Source organism: Oryx dammah, unplaced genomic scaffold (assembly GCF_014754425.2).
Source record: "Oryx dammah isolate SB20612 unplaced genomic scaffold, SCBI_Odam_1.1 HiC_scaffold_21, whole genome shotgun sequence".
NCBI classification, from domain to species: domain Eukaryota; kingdom Metazoa; phylum Chordata; class Mammalia; order Artiodactyla; family Bovidae; genus Oryx; species Oryx dammah.
The window spans coordinates 58531979-58550391 of NW_024070205.1; the positions used below are offsets into that span (position 1 = coordinate 58531979).

At 40.8% G+C, this 18413-nt stretch overlaps 1 protein-coding gene across 2 annotated transcripts in view; it reads right to left on the bottom strand.

The window, feature by feature from the left end:
- Positions 1 to 18413, bottom strand: part of TGFB2 (transforming growth factor beta 2) — a 94844-nt gene that overhangs the window by 4019 nt on the left and 72412 nt on the right. For both annotated transcript variants that reach the window (XM_040263265.1, XM_040263264.1), the window contains 4 exons: positions 7242 to 7374; positions 7007 to 7117; positions 5349 to 5526; positions 3558 to 3711 (listed from right to left, as the gene is read on the bottom strand). In XM_040263265.1, coding sequence (XP_040119199.1) covers positions 3558 to 3711; positions 5349 to 5526; positions 7007 to 7117; positions 7242 to 7374 — 576 coding nt within the window. The remainder of the gene's footprint in view (positions 1 to 3557; positions 3712 to 5348; positions 5527 to 7006; positions 7118 to 7241; positions 7375 to 18413) is intronic.

Genomic DNA, 18413 nt, shown 5'->3' on the forward strand with positions numbered 1-18413 from the left:
TTGTGGCTCAGATGGTAAAGAAGTGAAGTGAAGTGAAAGTAGCTTAGTCATGTCTGACTCTTTGCAACTTTATACAGTTCATGGAATTCTCCAGGCCAGAATCTGGAGTGGGTAGCCTTTCCCTTCTCCAGCGGATCTTCCCAACCCAGGAATCGAACTGGGGTCTCCTGCATTGCAGGTGGATTCTTTACCAACTGAGCTATAGAATCCATCTGCAATGTCGGGAGACCTGGATTCAATCCCTGGTTCAATCCCTGGATTGCGAAGATCCCATGGAGGAGAGAATGGCAACCCACTCCAGTATTCTTGCCTGCAGAATCCCCGTGGACAGAGGAGCCTAGCATGTTACAGTCAGTCCATGGGGTCACAAAGAGACGGACACAACTGAGTGACTACCCACAAGCATGGCACTACACTTCTTCATAACTGAAGTTGTTTCATGAGTAGATATTTTCAATTCCCACCCAGACGAAGAGTTCCCTTGAGGTCAGAGACTCTATACACTTCATTTTTCTTTTTTTTTAAACCTTTTATAGCCCTAGTAAGACTTCTCTGGACAAAATGAGACTCATGTGCTAGGTGAAGAAACAAATACACAAATAAGTAAGAGAATAACTTTTTCTTTATTAAAATTCTTAGCAGAATGTTAATCTATCCTTAGGTAGAGCAAAAGATACCTGTCTGCAGTGTGAAATATTTCTATGCTAAGCATCTTCTCAGGCCAATTTAATGCCACCTAAAATTTTCATTTAGAAGAAAAAAAAAGTTCAAATTCTTTTCATTTATCATTGCTTCATAAATACAATCATGTGAAAAAATAAGCAATCTATGTTCTTAATTATCCAGTTGGTTACATTTTGCTCATAACAATGATGATAATAATAAAAATATAATAATAATAATCAACCCTCCATTTAACTTTTCATGTGGTAAATAGTAGTGGCTAAGTACAGAATGAAAAGGAAGTTCTACAGTTTGCGCTATACCTTTAACCCTGTCCTCTATCAAAGAAGCATGTGACTTCTACCAACAGAAGTACGGCACCTCCCCAGTGATGATAAAGAGACCTTTCCAAGGATGCCATTAACGTGTTAGTCAAACAGCAAGTGACCTTTTCCTCGAGATCCACGGCAACATTTTCAGCCTAAGACAGAAAATCTGTTCAGCACACCAACACTGACTACGTTATTAAGCTACCTCTGGCTTTTTGGGTAACTGTCCAAACCACATATTTGTGATCATGACAGGGATTCTTCCTCTCTCCTTGAAAAACAAGCATCGTCTCAGCCTTCACACACTCCCTCTGTGTATCAAGAAGGAGAATTATGTTTCTACTTGGCAACCGGGCCTTCCCACATTACGGCTACTGTTGCCACAGGCCAGATGAAGCAGCCTGGCCTGAGAGCTCAGACAAAGGGACAGGCAGGAGCAAGCTTCCCTCACATGGCCAAGCACGTGGTCAGTCCCGAGAGCCAACAATCTCCAGGGGAGTCTGCAAAACAGCTGAAGGAAGGGGGGCCGTGTTTGTCAACTGAAAGTTTTGTGGATGTAAGCATTTGTCAATAAATAGACTTTATCCTCCACCGACGCGTGATTCTTCCACTGAACACAAGAGGCATTTTCTAAGACAGATTGTCCAAAATAATGGATATTCCCCAAACTCTCGAATTCAGCTGAACGCATTATGCGATCTTTTTTTGGCAGCGGATTCATTTTCCTACCCTGCAGTGAAAGGCAATTTTTCTAATGCTCCTTTAATAAGAAGATTTACAGAGGCATAACCCCAATGTGTAGCCAAGACAGAGCAAATGAAGGTCTGGTTATAAAACCAGGAGTCTTGCATCCTAAGCCTTGGTTTGTCACCAACTGTTTGATCCTGGGTAAGTCATCTACATGATATAGACTCTAATTTTTCTAGAAAAAATGAAGGATTTGGACAATATAACCAATTTTTTGTATTTTATATTATGATTATTTTGTTTTTTATTGAATATAGTTGATTTAAAATGCTGTGTTAGTTTCAGGTGTACAGAAAAGTGATTCAGTTATACATATATATGTATTGAGCTGGCCAAAAAAATCACTGGGGTTAAGATGTTATGGAAAATCTGAACGAACTTTTTGGTCAACCCTATATAGATATATATCTTTATATATATTCTTTTTCCGATTCTTTTCCCTTATATGTCATTACAAAATACTGAGCACAGTTCTCTGTGCTGTACGATAGGTCTTTGTTATTTATTTATTTTATGGATAGTACTACAGGGTGGACAAGATAACTTATCAAGTCCTTTCCATCTCTAAAATTCTACATGACAAGGCACCAGGAAAGAAGCATTTGGAAAAATATCACTATTACATAGAAAAAGTCTTGGTTAATCTGGGCTGGGAACTCATGGCGTCTACTCTGGGACCTGAATTCTGAATGAGACTTCATTCCTCATCAAAGTAACAATAAAATTTTCAGATTCTCACTTACTCTAGGTTATATTAAAAAGACTTAGAGATACTGATTTTCAAATCATTGTCGCATATATCACCTTATGTTCTTCACATCTACTCTTGAGTTGGACATTATTATTTCAAAAAATAATTTTTATTCTTTTTACAGATAAGAAACTGAGGTTCAAAGAAATTAAATGATTTTGTAATTGTCATACACCAGTGAATCCGGTGGCATTAGTGGTAAAGCCCCACCTGCCAAGGCAGGAGATGAGACTTAAGTAGCATGGGTTCGATCCCTGGGTTGGGAAGATCCCCTGGAGGAGGGCATGCAACCCACTCCAGTATTCTTGCCTGGAGAATTCTATGGACAGGAGGATTACAGTCCATAGGGTCACACAGAGTCAGACATGACTGAAGCGACTTAGCAAGCAAGCGAATCACTCCGGCTTCCCTGGTGGCTCAGTGACAAAGAACCCGCCTGCCAATGCAGGAGATGCGGGTTTGATCCCTGATCCAGGAAGATCCCTTGGAGAAGGGAATGGCACCCCACTCCAGTATTCTTGCCCCGGGAAATCCCATGGACAGACAGCCTGACCGGCTACAGTCCATGGGGTCGCAAAGAGTCAGACATGACTTAGCCACTGAACAATGACAACGCTGAATCACTCCCCCAAAGCACCTACAGAAGTCCTCAGTGTTCTTTCTAGCAGGATAGATCCTGATTGAGTGATAACACATCCTTTATTCATCTAGAGAACTGGGTCCCTGCACATTTTAACAGTATCTGACACTTAGTAAGATATTGATTCCACCTATTTATGCTTACAGCTGTTAAGAACATAAAACAAAGAGAAAATTAAACAAAATTGTCCTCAACTTGCTTACAGGCTAATTGGAAAGGCCAGACCTACTAGTCTAAACTCATCAGTATTGCTTTCTGCCTTGACCTACAGCCCGAATTTTTTCTCATCATTCAAAAGGGTTTCTCCAGCATCCATTTATGTGTGGTGACAAAAGGGCATGAGGCTATTGAGAATCCATTCAGTAAAACTATCAGCAGTTACAATTAGCAGCCCAAGAACGAAGAGACAAGTGAAGCCTGTACTTACCCTACTGTGCTGAGTGTCTGAGCTCCACAGATATGGGCATGCTCCAGCACAGAAGTTGGCATTGTACCCTTTAGGCTCATGAATCCATTTCCACCCAAGATCCCTCTTGAAATCAATGTAAAGTGGGCGTAGGCAACAATTATCCTGCACATTTCTGATGAAAGAAAGAGCAATGGAGATTTTAAAGCTGATTTCCGTCCCACTCCAGGTCCCTTATTCCAAACCAGAAAAATGACTCATTTGTTTATTCAACAAATAAATATGAGCATTGGGGTTCCCTGGTGGCTCAGTTGGTAAAGAATCCACTGGCAACACGAGACCTGGGTTTGATTCCTCAGTTGAGAAGATCCCCTGGAGAAGGGAACAGCTACCACTCTAGTATTCTGGCCTGGAGAATTCCATGAACAGAGGAGCCTGGCAGGCTACAGTCCATGGAGTCACAAACAGTCAGATACAACTGAGTGACTTTCATACATACGTATATGAGCATATACCACAGACAAGGTTTCAATGGTTGTACAGCAATCTCAACAGACTTTCATAATGGGGTGTGATGGTGATTTGCTGGACTGCTTTCCCTTGGGAGTTCTATACTCTGACCCTCTTATCTGTGTCCTCAAAAACCAAACCCTTCCCCTGAAGGATGAGACATAAGCAGAAAGGTGGCAGACGGAGACCAAGCCCCTTCCAACCTACAAAGCACAGTTTTGCCATCCAGCCTCTATTGCCTTTTCAAATGCAAATGGATAAAGTACAACAGCTATTTACAGAGAACCATCTCAGGCATTTTCCTTTGAGAAAAAATCCTTTATTTCATTTCCTGGCCCTGGATCTAGGGATAAACCAGAGATCAAGAAACACGGAATCTTGCTTATTAGTGCAACCACTGGCTCTAGCAAACAAAAAACACCCTTTTCCTTGCACTATCAGTGAGGCCCTCTCACCACCCCATAGCTCACAACATAAAGAAAGAGCCTTTCTCTTACCAGGCTCACTAAGAAACCACAGAAGGACATTCACACTTTCCCTCCATGAACTCATGTAGAAATAGGAGATCAGTTTATGCTACCCCCACTTCTCTCGTATTCTGTAGCAAAAGACACGACGAATAGCACTTTTCTTCTATCTCTCTCATCACTGTTACTGTCTGTGAAGGAGATCTGACCGTGGGTACCCTGCCAGGTGGCGTGGATGATAAAGAACCCGCCTGCCGATGCAGGAGATATAAGAGATGCAGGTTCAGCCCCTGGGTTGGGAAGATCCCCTGGAAGAGGTCATGGCAACCCACTCCAGTATTTTTGCCTGGAGAATCCCATGGACAGAGTACAGTCCATAAGACCACACAGAATCGGACATGACTAAGGCAATTTAGCATACACACATGCATGCACACCCTTCAGGGAGAGGAAAGGCTCCTACAGATGGCGAGTCTCCCCAGTTAGGGAGCCGCCATCATGCTCCTCAAATAAACCTATCCTTGCTCTGGAGAGTTGAGAGTTCCTTTTCTTCAGCCTCAAAGTGCTTCAGAGAGACTTGAGGTGAGGGGTGAAACTCAACAGGCTAGTTTTTTCCCTTCATAGTGGGTTCATTGCTAAAGAACCGATGAAGACAGCATAGAAATAACTGTTTAAACCTCTGGTGTTACAAAATACGATGGCTCTATTTTTCTATCCCCGGCTTTAAGCAACGAGTTACAGGTCAAGTCCATTTTCAGTAAAACAAAAGGCAAAGGCAGTACAGGAGTTAAACAGAAACACAATTCCTTTTTTGTTTTCTTTTTATTTCCTTTACCTAAAGCAATAGGCTGCGTCCAGAGCACGCTTCTTCCGCCGGTTGGACTGTTGGGACTCAAGTCTGTAGGAGGGCAACAACATTAGCAGGAGATGTGGGCTCTTCCCACTGTTTTTTTTCCTAGTGGACTTTATTGTTTTCTGATCACCACTGGTATAGGTAGAGGTGCCATCAATACCTTGAAAAAATGCATTCGGGTAATAAACATTTAGCTTTACCTTCATCAAGTAGAATCAGCCATACCTTTTTTCCCCCCTTTTGTCTATTGTCACAAACAGCAGTGATGACCACACAGCAGCAGCAGCAGTTGGCTCACTCCCCACAGCAACGGACAGGACGAGTACCAGCGACAAGGAACACAGCTAAATGGGGCTCTTGTCAGAAGGCAGTTCAGTGTCCAAGGCAGGGCGAGTTGGTTATGAAAGTCACTACAGAAGGAGTCTTTGACCTCTGGTCCAAGGGCACTCTTTCTCAGTAGTTCAGTCAGTCCTCAGCGTAGGCTGTGCTCAAGCCTTCAACGACTGATGACACGGCTATAGAACATGCCTTGTCACCCGCTGGGTTCCTCTCTTCCTAGGACTGGTCAACTCAAAGACTTTCCTCATGAACCTAAACTGAGCCTTACACTAAACTGCCGTGAATGAGGTTCAAGTGAAACAGAAGTCACCCTTACCTAATGCTGTTTGGGGAAGCTGTGAAGAAAGGGCTTTTTCATTGATTTTTATGGCATCCTCAACACTTTCCTGATTCCATCTGAGATGGAGAAACCTGAGCTTCCCAGAGCATGCTCAAGAGACTGCCAGCTTAAGCATTTAATCTCTGTACTTCTCAAGAATCATGACTAGGTTAGAGACTGAAATAAATCTCTAGACTTCTGGGAGGATTTTTCCGTGAGCAAGAGCCACTGGAGGCTTTGGGCAAGGGATAGAGGTCCCTGGTGGGGTTAGTTAGGGAAGGGTGATCAGCTCCCTAACCTGGTGGTATGGAGCAAGTGCTACACCCACAATTGGTCCAGACCCTCTGCTCATCTCTCATCATCCAATGACTTGTTGTCTAGTGGAAGACATGACTTGAACCCTTGGTATCACCTTGACTTTTGGCTAATTCACTAAAAGGTAAGCAAGACTGGGGGAACAACTAAAACTCTGTTCTGTGTTTACAAACTAATTATGAAAGCCTGATAAGGAAGCCACTTGGAATATTGGGCATCAGCCAGAAAAGGGGGTGTGTTCTGACCTAGATCAGGTTAGTTACAGAAGCTGTGGCAGGAGGGGACATCCTTCTGTGAAATCCAGTGGTGGATTCCTGATGTTGGGTTTGGGAGCATTATCAATGGATGTCCTTGAGTGCATGTTATCGTTTTCTTCTATAACATTAGCATTGAGGGAATGCTGGCTTGCTTAAATGAAGAATGAAGGGCTTAACAGGTTCTTTAAGAGTCTGGAAGGCTGGTAAGTCTGTCAATTAGTATTGCCAAGTCATCACCCGGCTTCGAGCAATGTAAACTGCAAACCAATCCCTTTCTACCTTCATGTGTCTTACCCCAACCATAGCTTTGACTAAACAAATCTCATTTTCACACACAAACTGACCTCATTCCCCCAGGTTATCGACAGAGGCCTTCCCTCCCCCACCTCCTTTGTCCAAGTTTCATTTACCTGCAAATCTTGCTTCTAGTTCTTCACTTTTATTGGGGATGATGTAATTATTCGATGGTACAAAGGTGCAGCAGGGACAGTGTAAACTTATTTTAAATCCCAGGTTCCTGTCTGGAAAATATGAAGTCGAGGAGGTCATTTTTCTGTGCATCTAATACCCCTCCATCTGCCAGTGCTTTGCAAGTAATTTGGGATCAGTGAACATCGAAGGAGGAAAACAGAGAGCAGTGGTCACCTTTATGGTGGAGCCATTCGTGAACAGCATCGGTGACGTCAAAGGAGAGCCATTCGCCCTCTGCTCTGGTTTTCACGACTTTGCTGTCGATGTAGCGCTGGGTTGGAGATGTTAAATCTTTGGATTTGAGAATCTAGAGGAGGAAAGGGCAAGAGAAAAGCTCAGCTGGCATCCTGACAGCAGGATTAAACCCAAACTATTAACAGTGTCCCAATTCACTATCTAAGTTGAGTCCCGCTCCAGTCTACCCAAGTACTGTCATCTCATGGGCACGGCCACATGCATAAAAAAGTAACACAGGCCATTTGCCATGAAAAATAGAGCTACTAAATCAGCCATGTGTTTTGATAAAGGTGACAGGGACCATAAAGCCAAGTGTCTCAAAGAAAGTGATAGTAATTATTTTCCTCTGCTGACACAAGCTTTGCAAGATTTCGGCCATAAATTCTATGCCATTAAGTTAATGGTTTTGTTGTTCTGCTTCCCGTTTCGTATGAGGAGCTGGGATGTCGGGAGGGACCAGAGGACTGGTCCAGGTCAGAGGATCCGGGCTTACCCTTGGAAGGCTCTGAATATAAATCTTCTTCAAATAAAGAGACAAAGGCCCTAATCTTGGTTCCTAAATCCACCACCAATTTAATAAAATATGGGACATGCCTCAACTTTGGAGGTAAGTCTCTAGCTGGGATTTTTGCTCTCCCTGTGACTTGTTATGATTTATAAGGATATTCCACATCCTGCAGACAAAGAACGAATTTGGGCAGGAGCAGTCTGGCACGGTGTGGAGGGAGAGTCTGAAAGGAAATCAGCCTGAAGGCTAACAATTTAGAAAGATGCATTTATTTCAAATAAGTTAAGAGCAACTGCAGTCTGTTCTTGGGTTTCTATAGGAAGTGAGCATTTTAAGTTGCTTTTTTAAAAACCTTTCTGTCTTTAAATGATAGTGTTTTATGAACCAGTCAAACCACGACTCTAAGTCTCCAAGAACTAGATTAAATCCCTACCCAAACCCATATCCTGCCTTTCCTCAGTACTTACAGGCTCAAGCCCTGTTGCTTTATATTTATTTCCTGAGACTGAGTCTAACCGTGATGTGGTTACTTCATGTATACATGTTTGGTCTCTCCAACAAGTTCATATACCTTGCCAGGGCTGGGATCAGGTCATCAATTTGATATCATTTCAAAGCACAGCACTTGACTTAATCAATGTCTATTAATAGGACTGCCTGCATATCTAGAAGATTGATTTATGCTCCTTTAAACCTTGTAAAACAAAAACATATAGTGTTCCTGCAGATTTTACAATGCATTTTCCTTCCATGAGTGCACATCATTGATTTCAAGCAGTCCAACAACAGACACTTCCTAGGAAATTTGGCATTATAGTAGACTATTTTATTTTCTGGATTGTTGTTCAGTCACTAAGTTGTGTCCAACTCCTTGCAGCGCCTAGGACTGAAGCATGTCAGGCTTCCCTGTCCTTCACTATGTCCCAGAATTTGCTCAAGTTCATGTACATTGAGTCAGAGATGCTATCTAACCATCTCATCTTCTGTTGCCCCCTTCTCCTTTTGCCTTTAACCCTTCCCAGCATCAGGGTTTTTTCCAATGAGTTGGCTCTTTGCATCAGGTGGCCAAAGTATTAGAGCTTCTTTTGGATTAAGTAAGTACAAAATAGGGAGAAAATCATATAATTGGACTTTGGACGTCCTCACGAATCTTTAGACTAACCTTACTCTACAAGCCTGCCTCTCAAGTGCAACAAACCCCACTATGTGCAGAGAATCTAGAGGTAATCATGATCCTACCATACACAAGAGATGCCCTTTGTGAACTAAAGGAAGAAACATGACTTAAGGGCTGAGTACATGGGCTCTGAGTTTGGCACACATTATTTCATTTAATTTAATCCTGAAAACATTCCTGTCAGGTAGATGAAAGAAACCGAAACTCAGAGAGGTTAAATAAGTTGCCCAAAGCCTCACAGTGAACAAAAGATTCAAAGCAATTCCAAGTTATTTTTTCAACTCTGATGCTGGATTCTTGAAGGCCAAAAGAGTTGTGAGAGTTCCCTTGGATCACAGTTCACTCCTACCCCTTTCCAGATGACAGAAAACAGTCAATGACAGAGGCAAATATTTCTAATAAGATTATAGTAAATGTTGATAGAAGATGAAAACATACCACGTGGGACATGTATGTAGTTAGTTAATGTTGACATACCTATAACTTTCAAGATGCAACTTAGCAGTTATAGCCTCTGGAAATCAAACCTTGATTTGATTCCCTGCCTTGGAAATACTCCCAGTTGGGGAAATAAGACACTACCTATCCAATTCAGGAAAAACAGTACAATTCACCTAACATAGAATAGCAAGGGTAAAATAATAGTTGAGAAGACGTTTGCAGGCATTTCCATCTGTCTCATTGACTAAAAACTGTAACATTCCCAAAGCTCACCTTTCCAACTTTAAATTTCTTCCTCTAGCTGACTTTCTATCGTGATACATTATTTCATAACTCTTTGTGTACTTGCTTTGTTCCTAATTAACATGTGCATGCTAAGTCAGTTCAACCATGTCTGACTCTTTGTGACCCTGTGGATTGTAGCCCACCAGGCTCCTCTGTCCATGGCGTTCTCCAGGCAAGAATACTGGAGTGGGTTGTCGTGCCCTCCTCCAGGGGTCTTTCTGACCCAGGGATTGAACCCGTGTCTCTTTCGTCTCCTGCATTGCAGGCAGATTCCTTACCACTAGTGTCACCTTGTTGTTATCCAGTCGCTCAGTCGTGTCTGACTCTTTGCAACCCCTTGGCCTGCAGCACTCCAGGCTTCCCTGTTCTTCACCATCTCCCGGAGGTTGCGCAAACTCATGTCTATTGAGTTGGTGATGCCATCCAACCATCTTGTCCTCTGTCTTCCCCGTCTCCTCCTGCCTTCAATCTTTCCCAGCATCAGGGTCTTTTCTAATGAGTTGGCTCTTTGCATCCGGTGGCCAAAGTACTGGAGTTTCAGCGTCAGCATCAGTCCTTCTAATGAATATTCAGGACTGATTTCCTTCAGGATTGATTGGTTTGATTTCCTTGCAGACCAAAGGGTTCTCAAGAGTCTTCTCAAACACCACAGCTCAAAAGCATCAGTTCTTTGACTCTCAGCCTTCTTTATTGTCCAACTCTCACATCCATACATGACTACTGGAAAAACCATAGCTTTGACTAGATGGACCTTTGTCAGCAAAGTAATGTCTCTGCTTTTTGATACACTGTCTAGGTTTGTCACAGCTTTTCTTCCAAGGAGCAAGCGTCTTTTAATTTCACGGCTGCAGTTACCATCTGCAGCAATTTTGGAGCCCAGGAAAATAAAGTCTGTCACTGTTTCCATTGTTTCCCCATCTATTTGCCATGAAGTGATGGGACTGAATGCCATGATCTTAGTTTTTTGAATGTTGAGTGTTAAGCCAGCTTTTTCCCAGTGCCACCTGGGAAGCTCTAATTAGCATAGTGTATGTCTTATTCATCTTCATATCCCTAATACTTAGATGCACTGTCTAGAACAAAACACTGCTTTCATTTGAATTAATTACATCTGATATATCTCATAACTTAAGATATCATATATGTCTGTATACATATATGTGTGTGTGTATGTGTATGTGGGCCTACCCTGGTAGCTCAGATGATAAAGAATCTACCTGCAATGCAAAAGACCTGGGTTGGATCCCTGGGTTGGGAAGATTCCACAGAGAAGGGATGGCTATCCACTCTAGTATTCTTGCCTGGAGAATTCCATGGACAGAGGAGCCTTGCAGGCTACAGTCCATTGGTCACAAACAGTTGGACAGGACTGAGCAACTAACACTTTCACTTTTCACATATGTGTATATATACAAATACACACAATCTCACTAAAAATACAGGATTTTTTTTTTAAATTTATTTATTATTTTTTTAAATTTATTTTTAATTTTTACTTTACAATTCTGTATTGGTTTTGGCATAGATTGACATGAATCATGACCACATTGACAACATGGGCAGAAAAGATGCGCACTAGCAAATCTAATTAAATGTATTTTATAGAGAAGGTAAATCCAGATTATGTGGCTTTAAAATCAAATCAAGGAGGAGCAAAGCGATTCTGAATTTTTTTTCTCTTTAAATCTCATTAGAAGATAAGTGCTTCCTCAGCCACAGAACACTTTTACATTCTGACATCGGACAACCTCATACTCTCACACGGGTGAAAGGTCCTCCATATCTTTTTACTAGTTCAAGAACAGGCCAATTGAAACCACCAAGAAAGACAGCTAGTGAGCTACCAAATTCTGAAACAGAGAAGTGACTTCGGTCTTGTGGGTTTGTTGTCTTGAACTTTATGGCCAAGGAGTTCTTAAACCCACTTGTTGCAATTTAACTCCATTCTTTCTTATCCAGTCCTTAGTGGAAACAGGAAACAGCTGCTTTCCATCACTCATAGAATATCCCTCATATTCTTGGAGACTATTATTAAGTCCCCCTCAGCATGCTCAGTCTCCCTCTCTAAGCTAAATAAACCCAATTCCTTTAGCCCATATTTTGAGGGCCAGTTTCCCAAACCTTTAATCACTTGGGTCACCAATAAGGATGGATGATGCTGTATAAAAGTACTCCTCCTACAGCTCGGTGATTTAATTTCGGAACTGGCTAGAAAACCTTCTAATCACATCCCAAAGTCTCGAATCTTAACTTGAAAGGTATTTTCTAAGAATAGGCACACTCTCCCTATTCCCTGTTTATCCTCCATTTATCACCCACGCTAAATTAAGCTGTAAGGAAAGAAAATCAACCTGCTTTTATCGAGTAGAATTTTCTTAAATTCAAGAGTTGATACAAAAATGACCACCTCTGTCAACTTCCCATTCTATTTAGCCTTTTCTGTCAGCCTTTCTTCTGCTAGTGTTCCAACAAGTGTATTGATGTTAACAGTCCTGGATGTTATTTTTTCCTAGAATGACAATCATTTCTAAATTCTTTTATACATTTTATCATGACAAAGATAATTTAGTTGAATGGTAAAAACTCTCTTAACTGGCTGCTGTTTTACTGTCCAGATTAACCAGTGTTCTCCATTTTTTCTATAATAGGTATTGGCTGATGGCCACAGCACATTGGGATTCATTACTGGAAAGGTACTCTTTAGTATGTTCCAAGGACTTCTGGTCTTACCAGTTGAGTGCTTAGTGAGTATCAATCGCATATCTTTCTAAGCTTGTTCAATATCAAGTTGAACATGATATTGTAATTATCCAAGTTCTTTAGATGTTCTAGAAACTGATGAAATACAGGACCAAATGTAAAGAAAGCTATGCTTCTGTGAGAACCGAGCTGAATGCCTGAGAAAGTCTTCCTAAAACAAGTTTCTTTAAAAAAAAAATTTTTTTTTGAAAAATAGTTTGGTGAGTCCTCAAAAACGTAAACATGCAGTTACCGTATAATCTAGCAATTCTACTAGATACATACCCTAAAGAATTTAAAATAGGGACTCAAATAAATACTTGTATACCAATGTTCATAGCAGCATTATTCACAATAGCTAAATAATAAAATGGCAACCCACTCCAGTACTCTTGCCTGGAAAATCTCATGGACAGAGGAGCCTGGTAGGTTGCAGTCCTTGGGGTCGCTAAGAGTTGGACATGACCGAGTGACTTCAATTTCACTTTTCACTTTTCACTTTCATGCATTGGAGAAGGAAATGGCAACCCACTCCAGTATTCTTGCCTGGAGAGTCCCAGGGATGGAGGAGCCTGGTGGGCTGCCGTCTATGGGGTTGCACAGAGTCGGACACGACTGAAGCGACTTAGCAGCAGCAAATGATAAAAACAACCCAAGGGTCTATTAACAGATATACAGATAAATAAAATGCAGTCTACACATACAATAGAATACTACTCAGCCATGAAAAGTAATAAATGCTGACATATTAAAACATGGATGAATCTTGAAAACATTATGCTAAGTCAAATAAGCCAGACACAAAAGGACAAATATTGTACAATTTCACTTATACAAGATACCCAGAATAGGCAAATTTATGAAGATATAAAGTAGGGGTAGCAGGAATGGGGAGTTATTTTTTATGGGCACAGTTTCCATTCAGGATGATGAAAATTTTTCTATAAATGTATATCAGTGATGGTTGGACAACATTGTGAATTTATTTGATGCCACTGAATTGTATACTCTAAAAAATGGTTAAAAGTTAAATTCTATGTTATGTGTATTTTACTGTGATAATTTTTTTCCTTAGATGTGGGAGAGACAGCTATCAAACTAAAAAAAAAAAAAAATGTTAAAAATCTAGAAGGATCCTGCACTCTGTTCACTTAGCAAATGTCCTGAAATGAGTCTCTTCCTCAAAGAAACTAAAAACTAGAAATCATTGACAATGAGCTACGGATGTGGTTTAGGCAAAATATAAGACATGGATTGGCAATTCATTGTCATTGTTCAGTTGCTAAATCATGTCCAACTCTTTGTGACCCTATGGACTGTAGCCCGCCAGGCTCCTCGTTCATGGGGTTCTCCAGGGAGGAATATTGGAATAGATTGCCATTTCCTTCTCCAAAGGATATTCCTGACGCAGGGATCTTATGTGTCTCATGTCTCCTGCACTGGCAGGCAGATTCTTTAATACTAAGCCACCTGGAAGCCCTGGATTGGCAACAGACAGAGCTATAGTCAAAGAAGAGTCCTTGGTCTTTTACAAAAATCTCAGCATTTAAATTGTGTTAGGGTGTGTGTGTGTTAAACATATATATACACACACATATATACATTTTAAGTTAAAATAAAAGTTTACCTCCTGCTTTCCCCCCAATTTTGCTTTTATAATTTTTTTTCTAAAGTTTTTGCTTTAATTGACATTTTTCTTTAAATAACAGACCAACAACTAACTGTTGTTGACTAAATTAGAAGAGAGTCTCTAATATATTAAAAATGAGATATAGCTGTCTCTTACTTAGCTACCACCCACAGCGATGCCTGAATGGTACCTTCATTATGTTATTGATATATACACATTATCTGTAATATGTGTAAAATGCACACATACTATCTCTGGCAAAGCTCTCAGCTCTTCTCTAAATTACAAAACTCCTTGCACAAAAGGATCCATTCATCTCTCTGACACTGGAAACCAGCCAATCAGGGAGTGGAGAGAGGCAAAAGTCACCAATGTTACCCAATAGTTTAGGAGAAAGGAAAAAAAGGAGAAATAGAACTTTAGATACAGAATTATAGCCAGAGGAAATCTTAATCTTAAAGGGAAAATGATGTAAATCAATTCAGGATTTGGCTTAGAACCCAAAGAAGACACCTCTTCCATTCCTATGAAACATTGCAAAGAGTTATAAGGAAGCACTGGGAGTTCTAATTTACTTTCAATATTCAGACATCAATAGATCTATAGAAAAATCTAGGGGCCCATTCAACCAGACTTTTAATGGAAAGAGAGATTTAATTACAGGAGAGAAAAACGAAAATGAGGTTATCTAGTGTGGGCCCATCTTGTTCCTTCTTATTTTTTTTTATGTTTCTTTCTTTTTTTAAATTAATTTTTACTGGAGTATAGTTGCTTTACAATGTTGTGTTAGTTTCTACCATATAATAAAATGAATCAGCTATATGTGTGTGTGGTTATTTTTTGGATTTCCTTCCCATTTTGGTCACCACAGAGCACTGAGTGGGTTTCTGTAAGCTATACAGTAGGTTCTCATTACTTATCTATTTTAAACATAGTATTGTATATATTCCAATCCCAATTTCCCAATCCATTCGACTCTCCTTCCCTCCTCAGTATGAAGAACAGTATGAAGGTTCCTTAAAAAATAGAACTACCATATGACCCAGCAATCCCACTACTGGGCATATATGCAAAGAAAAACATAATTTAAAAATATGCATGCACCACAATATTTACTGCAGCACTTTTTATAGTAGCCAGGCCATGGAAATGGAGAAGGCAATGGCACCCCACTCCAGTACTCTTGCCTGGAAAATCCCATGGACGGAGGAGCCTGGGAAGCTGCAGTCCATGGGGTCGCTAAGAGTCGGGCACGACTGAGCGACTTCCCTTTCACTTTTCACTTTCATGCATTGGAGAAGGAAATGGCAACCCACTCCACCGTTCTTGCCTGGAGAATCCCAGGGACGGGGGAGCCTGGTGGGTTGCTGTCTCTGGGGCCGCACAGAGTTGGACATGACTGAAGTGACTTAGCAGTAGCAGCAGGCCATGGAAAAAACCTACATGCCCATTGACAGAGGAATGGATAAAAAAGATGTGGTACATACATACAAAGAAATATTACTCAGCCATAAAAAGGAACAAAATTGGTTCATTTGTAGAGACATGGATGGACTTTTTAAGTGTTTTTAATGTGCATGCATGCTAAGTTGCTTCAGGCATGTCTGACTCTGTGCAACCCTATGGACTGTAGCTGGTCAGCCTCCTCTGTCCACGGGATTCTCCAGGCAAGAATACTGGAGTGGGTTGCCATGCCCTCCTCCAAGGGATCTTCCCAACTCAGGGATCAACCTGCACCTCATGTCTCCTGCATTGGTAGGCAGGTTCTTTACCACTAGCACCACCTGGGAAGCCTGATTTTTAATGTACTTAATGCTTAAATGTACTTAAGGTTTAAATGCATTTCCGTGTTTAAAATGTTTGCTGTGGCATGTATTGGCGTGCACAGAGTGATGAAGCAATGCCAAATTAAACCTTCATTCTGCTAGCTCCAAGCACCCATCTCTTAGATCTACCTCACCTCGAGTCACTAATCTGTGTGTCATGAAATACAAGCATCAGAGAGGCACTTAGGGGCCATCTCTCCAAACCAAAACAATTCATCCTCTAACATCTCTGTCTTGATCTGAAGACCTCTCGTGACAGTGAACTTGCTACTTGTTGAGAAAGATCATCCCTCTTTGGGCCAACTGGTAGCCTGAAATTTTTCTTCATCTTGAACTTAAAATTTCTATCAACTTGTCTTAGTTAATAACAGTACCATTGGTTCATCATCATACAATTATGCTAGTTTTTCAAATATTGAAACATTGTCACATTTCTCAGTCTTCACAGACACCTGTGGGGTGGACATTCTAGCCCTTATCATCTAAATACCACAGCTGGAGGAGAAAAAGCCTGAGGGACTTACCTGGATTGCCAACAACTTGCAGAAAAAGCCTGGAAACATCTTGCCCCGTTCATATCAGTGGAAGGGGCTTTCCAACACGCTGTTTTCTGCTCTCTGGAACAAGATGTCAAGTTCTCTTTCTTCTCTATGTCAGCCCCCCATCATAGGAGGGGGCTTTCCTCAACTTCTTCCTTCAAGACAAGGTTTGTGGAGCTCTGCCATCCTTGTCAAACCCCTTTTCAATATCCCTCTGAAAATCAGTTCCTCAACAAACTCCAGGTACAGTCTAGTGCAATATGGCAAATATAGAGAATATGCCAAATAGGGAGAGGGCTGCCTCTTGCTTCCCTTGTTCTGGTCATTATTTCCAATGCCAACTCTTTATTTTTGGCAGCAGCCACATCACACCACTGAGTCTAAACTTTTCATAAAATAAAACCTTTGTTCTTACACAAACCGTTTAGTCAGATTTTCCACCCCAAGTCCTTTCTGGAATGACATTGAATAAAGACAAAGAAATGAAGGAAGGGAGAGAAGGAGGTTGGTTTTTCTAGCCAGTGGTTCTCCAACTTCAGCCTGCATTGACACAACTAGAGGGCTTATTAAAACATCTCTAGAGCTTCTGATTTAATAGGGATAAGAGAGGCACAAGAACTTGTATTTCTAACATCTTCCTTGGTGATGCACCAGCTGCTGGTCTCGGAACTACTCAGAGAACTACCGTTCTAGTATATACTGACACAGTTCACTTTTGAATCTAAATGCAAATTAGATATATGTCTCCAGTAACTTTGAAGTTCTTTTTTGACCTGGGTTTTTAGCACTTTAGAATCTCTCTGAACCTTAACTTTGCTATTCAGCATCTCAACTATCCTTGCCATAGTACCAATCACTATGCATCCAATATCTTCATCGGGCTGATTAAGACATTCCATACCCTCTGTAGTTCCTTAGATTTCTTTGAAAAACCCATGGAGTTTGCCAAGTGCCTTTGGAAATCATTAGTGTAGGGAAAAGGTTCTTACACTAGGCTTTGAAGTCAGGCAAACATAAACCATCACTTCCTGAGTATGATAAACTCTGGGTCCACCCATGTTGCTGCAAATGGCGCAATTTCATTCTTTTATGGCTGAGTAATATTCCATTGTATATATCTTGTGTATATTATTGTATATATCATTGTACCACATCTTCTTTATCCATTCATGTATCAATGTTAACGTAGGTTCTTCCATGTCTTAGCTATTGTAAATAGTGCCACTATGAACATTGAGATGCACGTATCTTTTCCAATTAGAATTTTCTCTGTATATATACCCAAGAATGGGATTGTAGGATCATATGATAGCTCTATTTTTAGTTTTTTAAGGAGCCTCCATACTGTTCTCTATAGTTGCTGTGCCAATTTACATTCCCAACAGTGTGGGAGGATTCCTTTTTCTCCACACTCTGGCTAGCATTTGTTATTTGTAAATTTTTTTATGACGGCCATTCTGATGGCCATCAGTGTTAGGTGACACCTCACCATAGTTCTGACTTGCATTTCTCTATTAATAATAATTGGGGATGTTGCACATCCTTTCACGTGCACACAGCTGTCCTCTTAGAAGGATACTGCCCGTATAAAATTAGAAGACTACCCTATCCCGGTATAACCTCATGTTAACTAATTACATCTGCAATGCACCTATTTCCAAATAAGGTCACGTTCTGAAGTGCTGAGGGTCAGGATGCCTATGTATCTATTTTGAAGGCTTATAACAGTAGATGTTCATACATTACACAGGGTTGGGTATTTTCCAATGCTCAGTCTGATGAGGAAGTTCTTCAAAGCAAAAAGCACTTTCTTATTCTTCCAAAGAGTATTTTCCACTGCAGTTTACACAGTCCAACTTTGGTAAATTCTTATTGACGAACAGACTTCATTAGAAAGACATATATGGTCAAATGACATATAAGCCCCTGAACAATCAATCTTTTAGAAGTGATAGAAACTACTT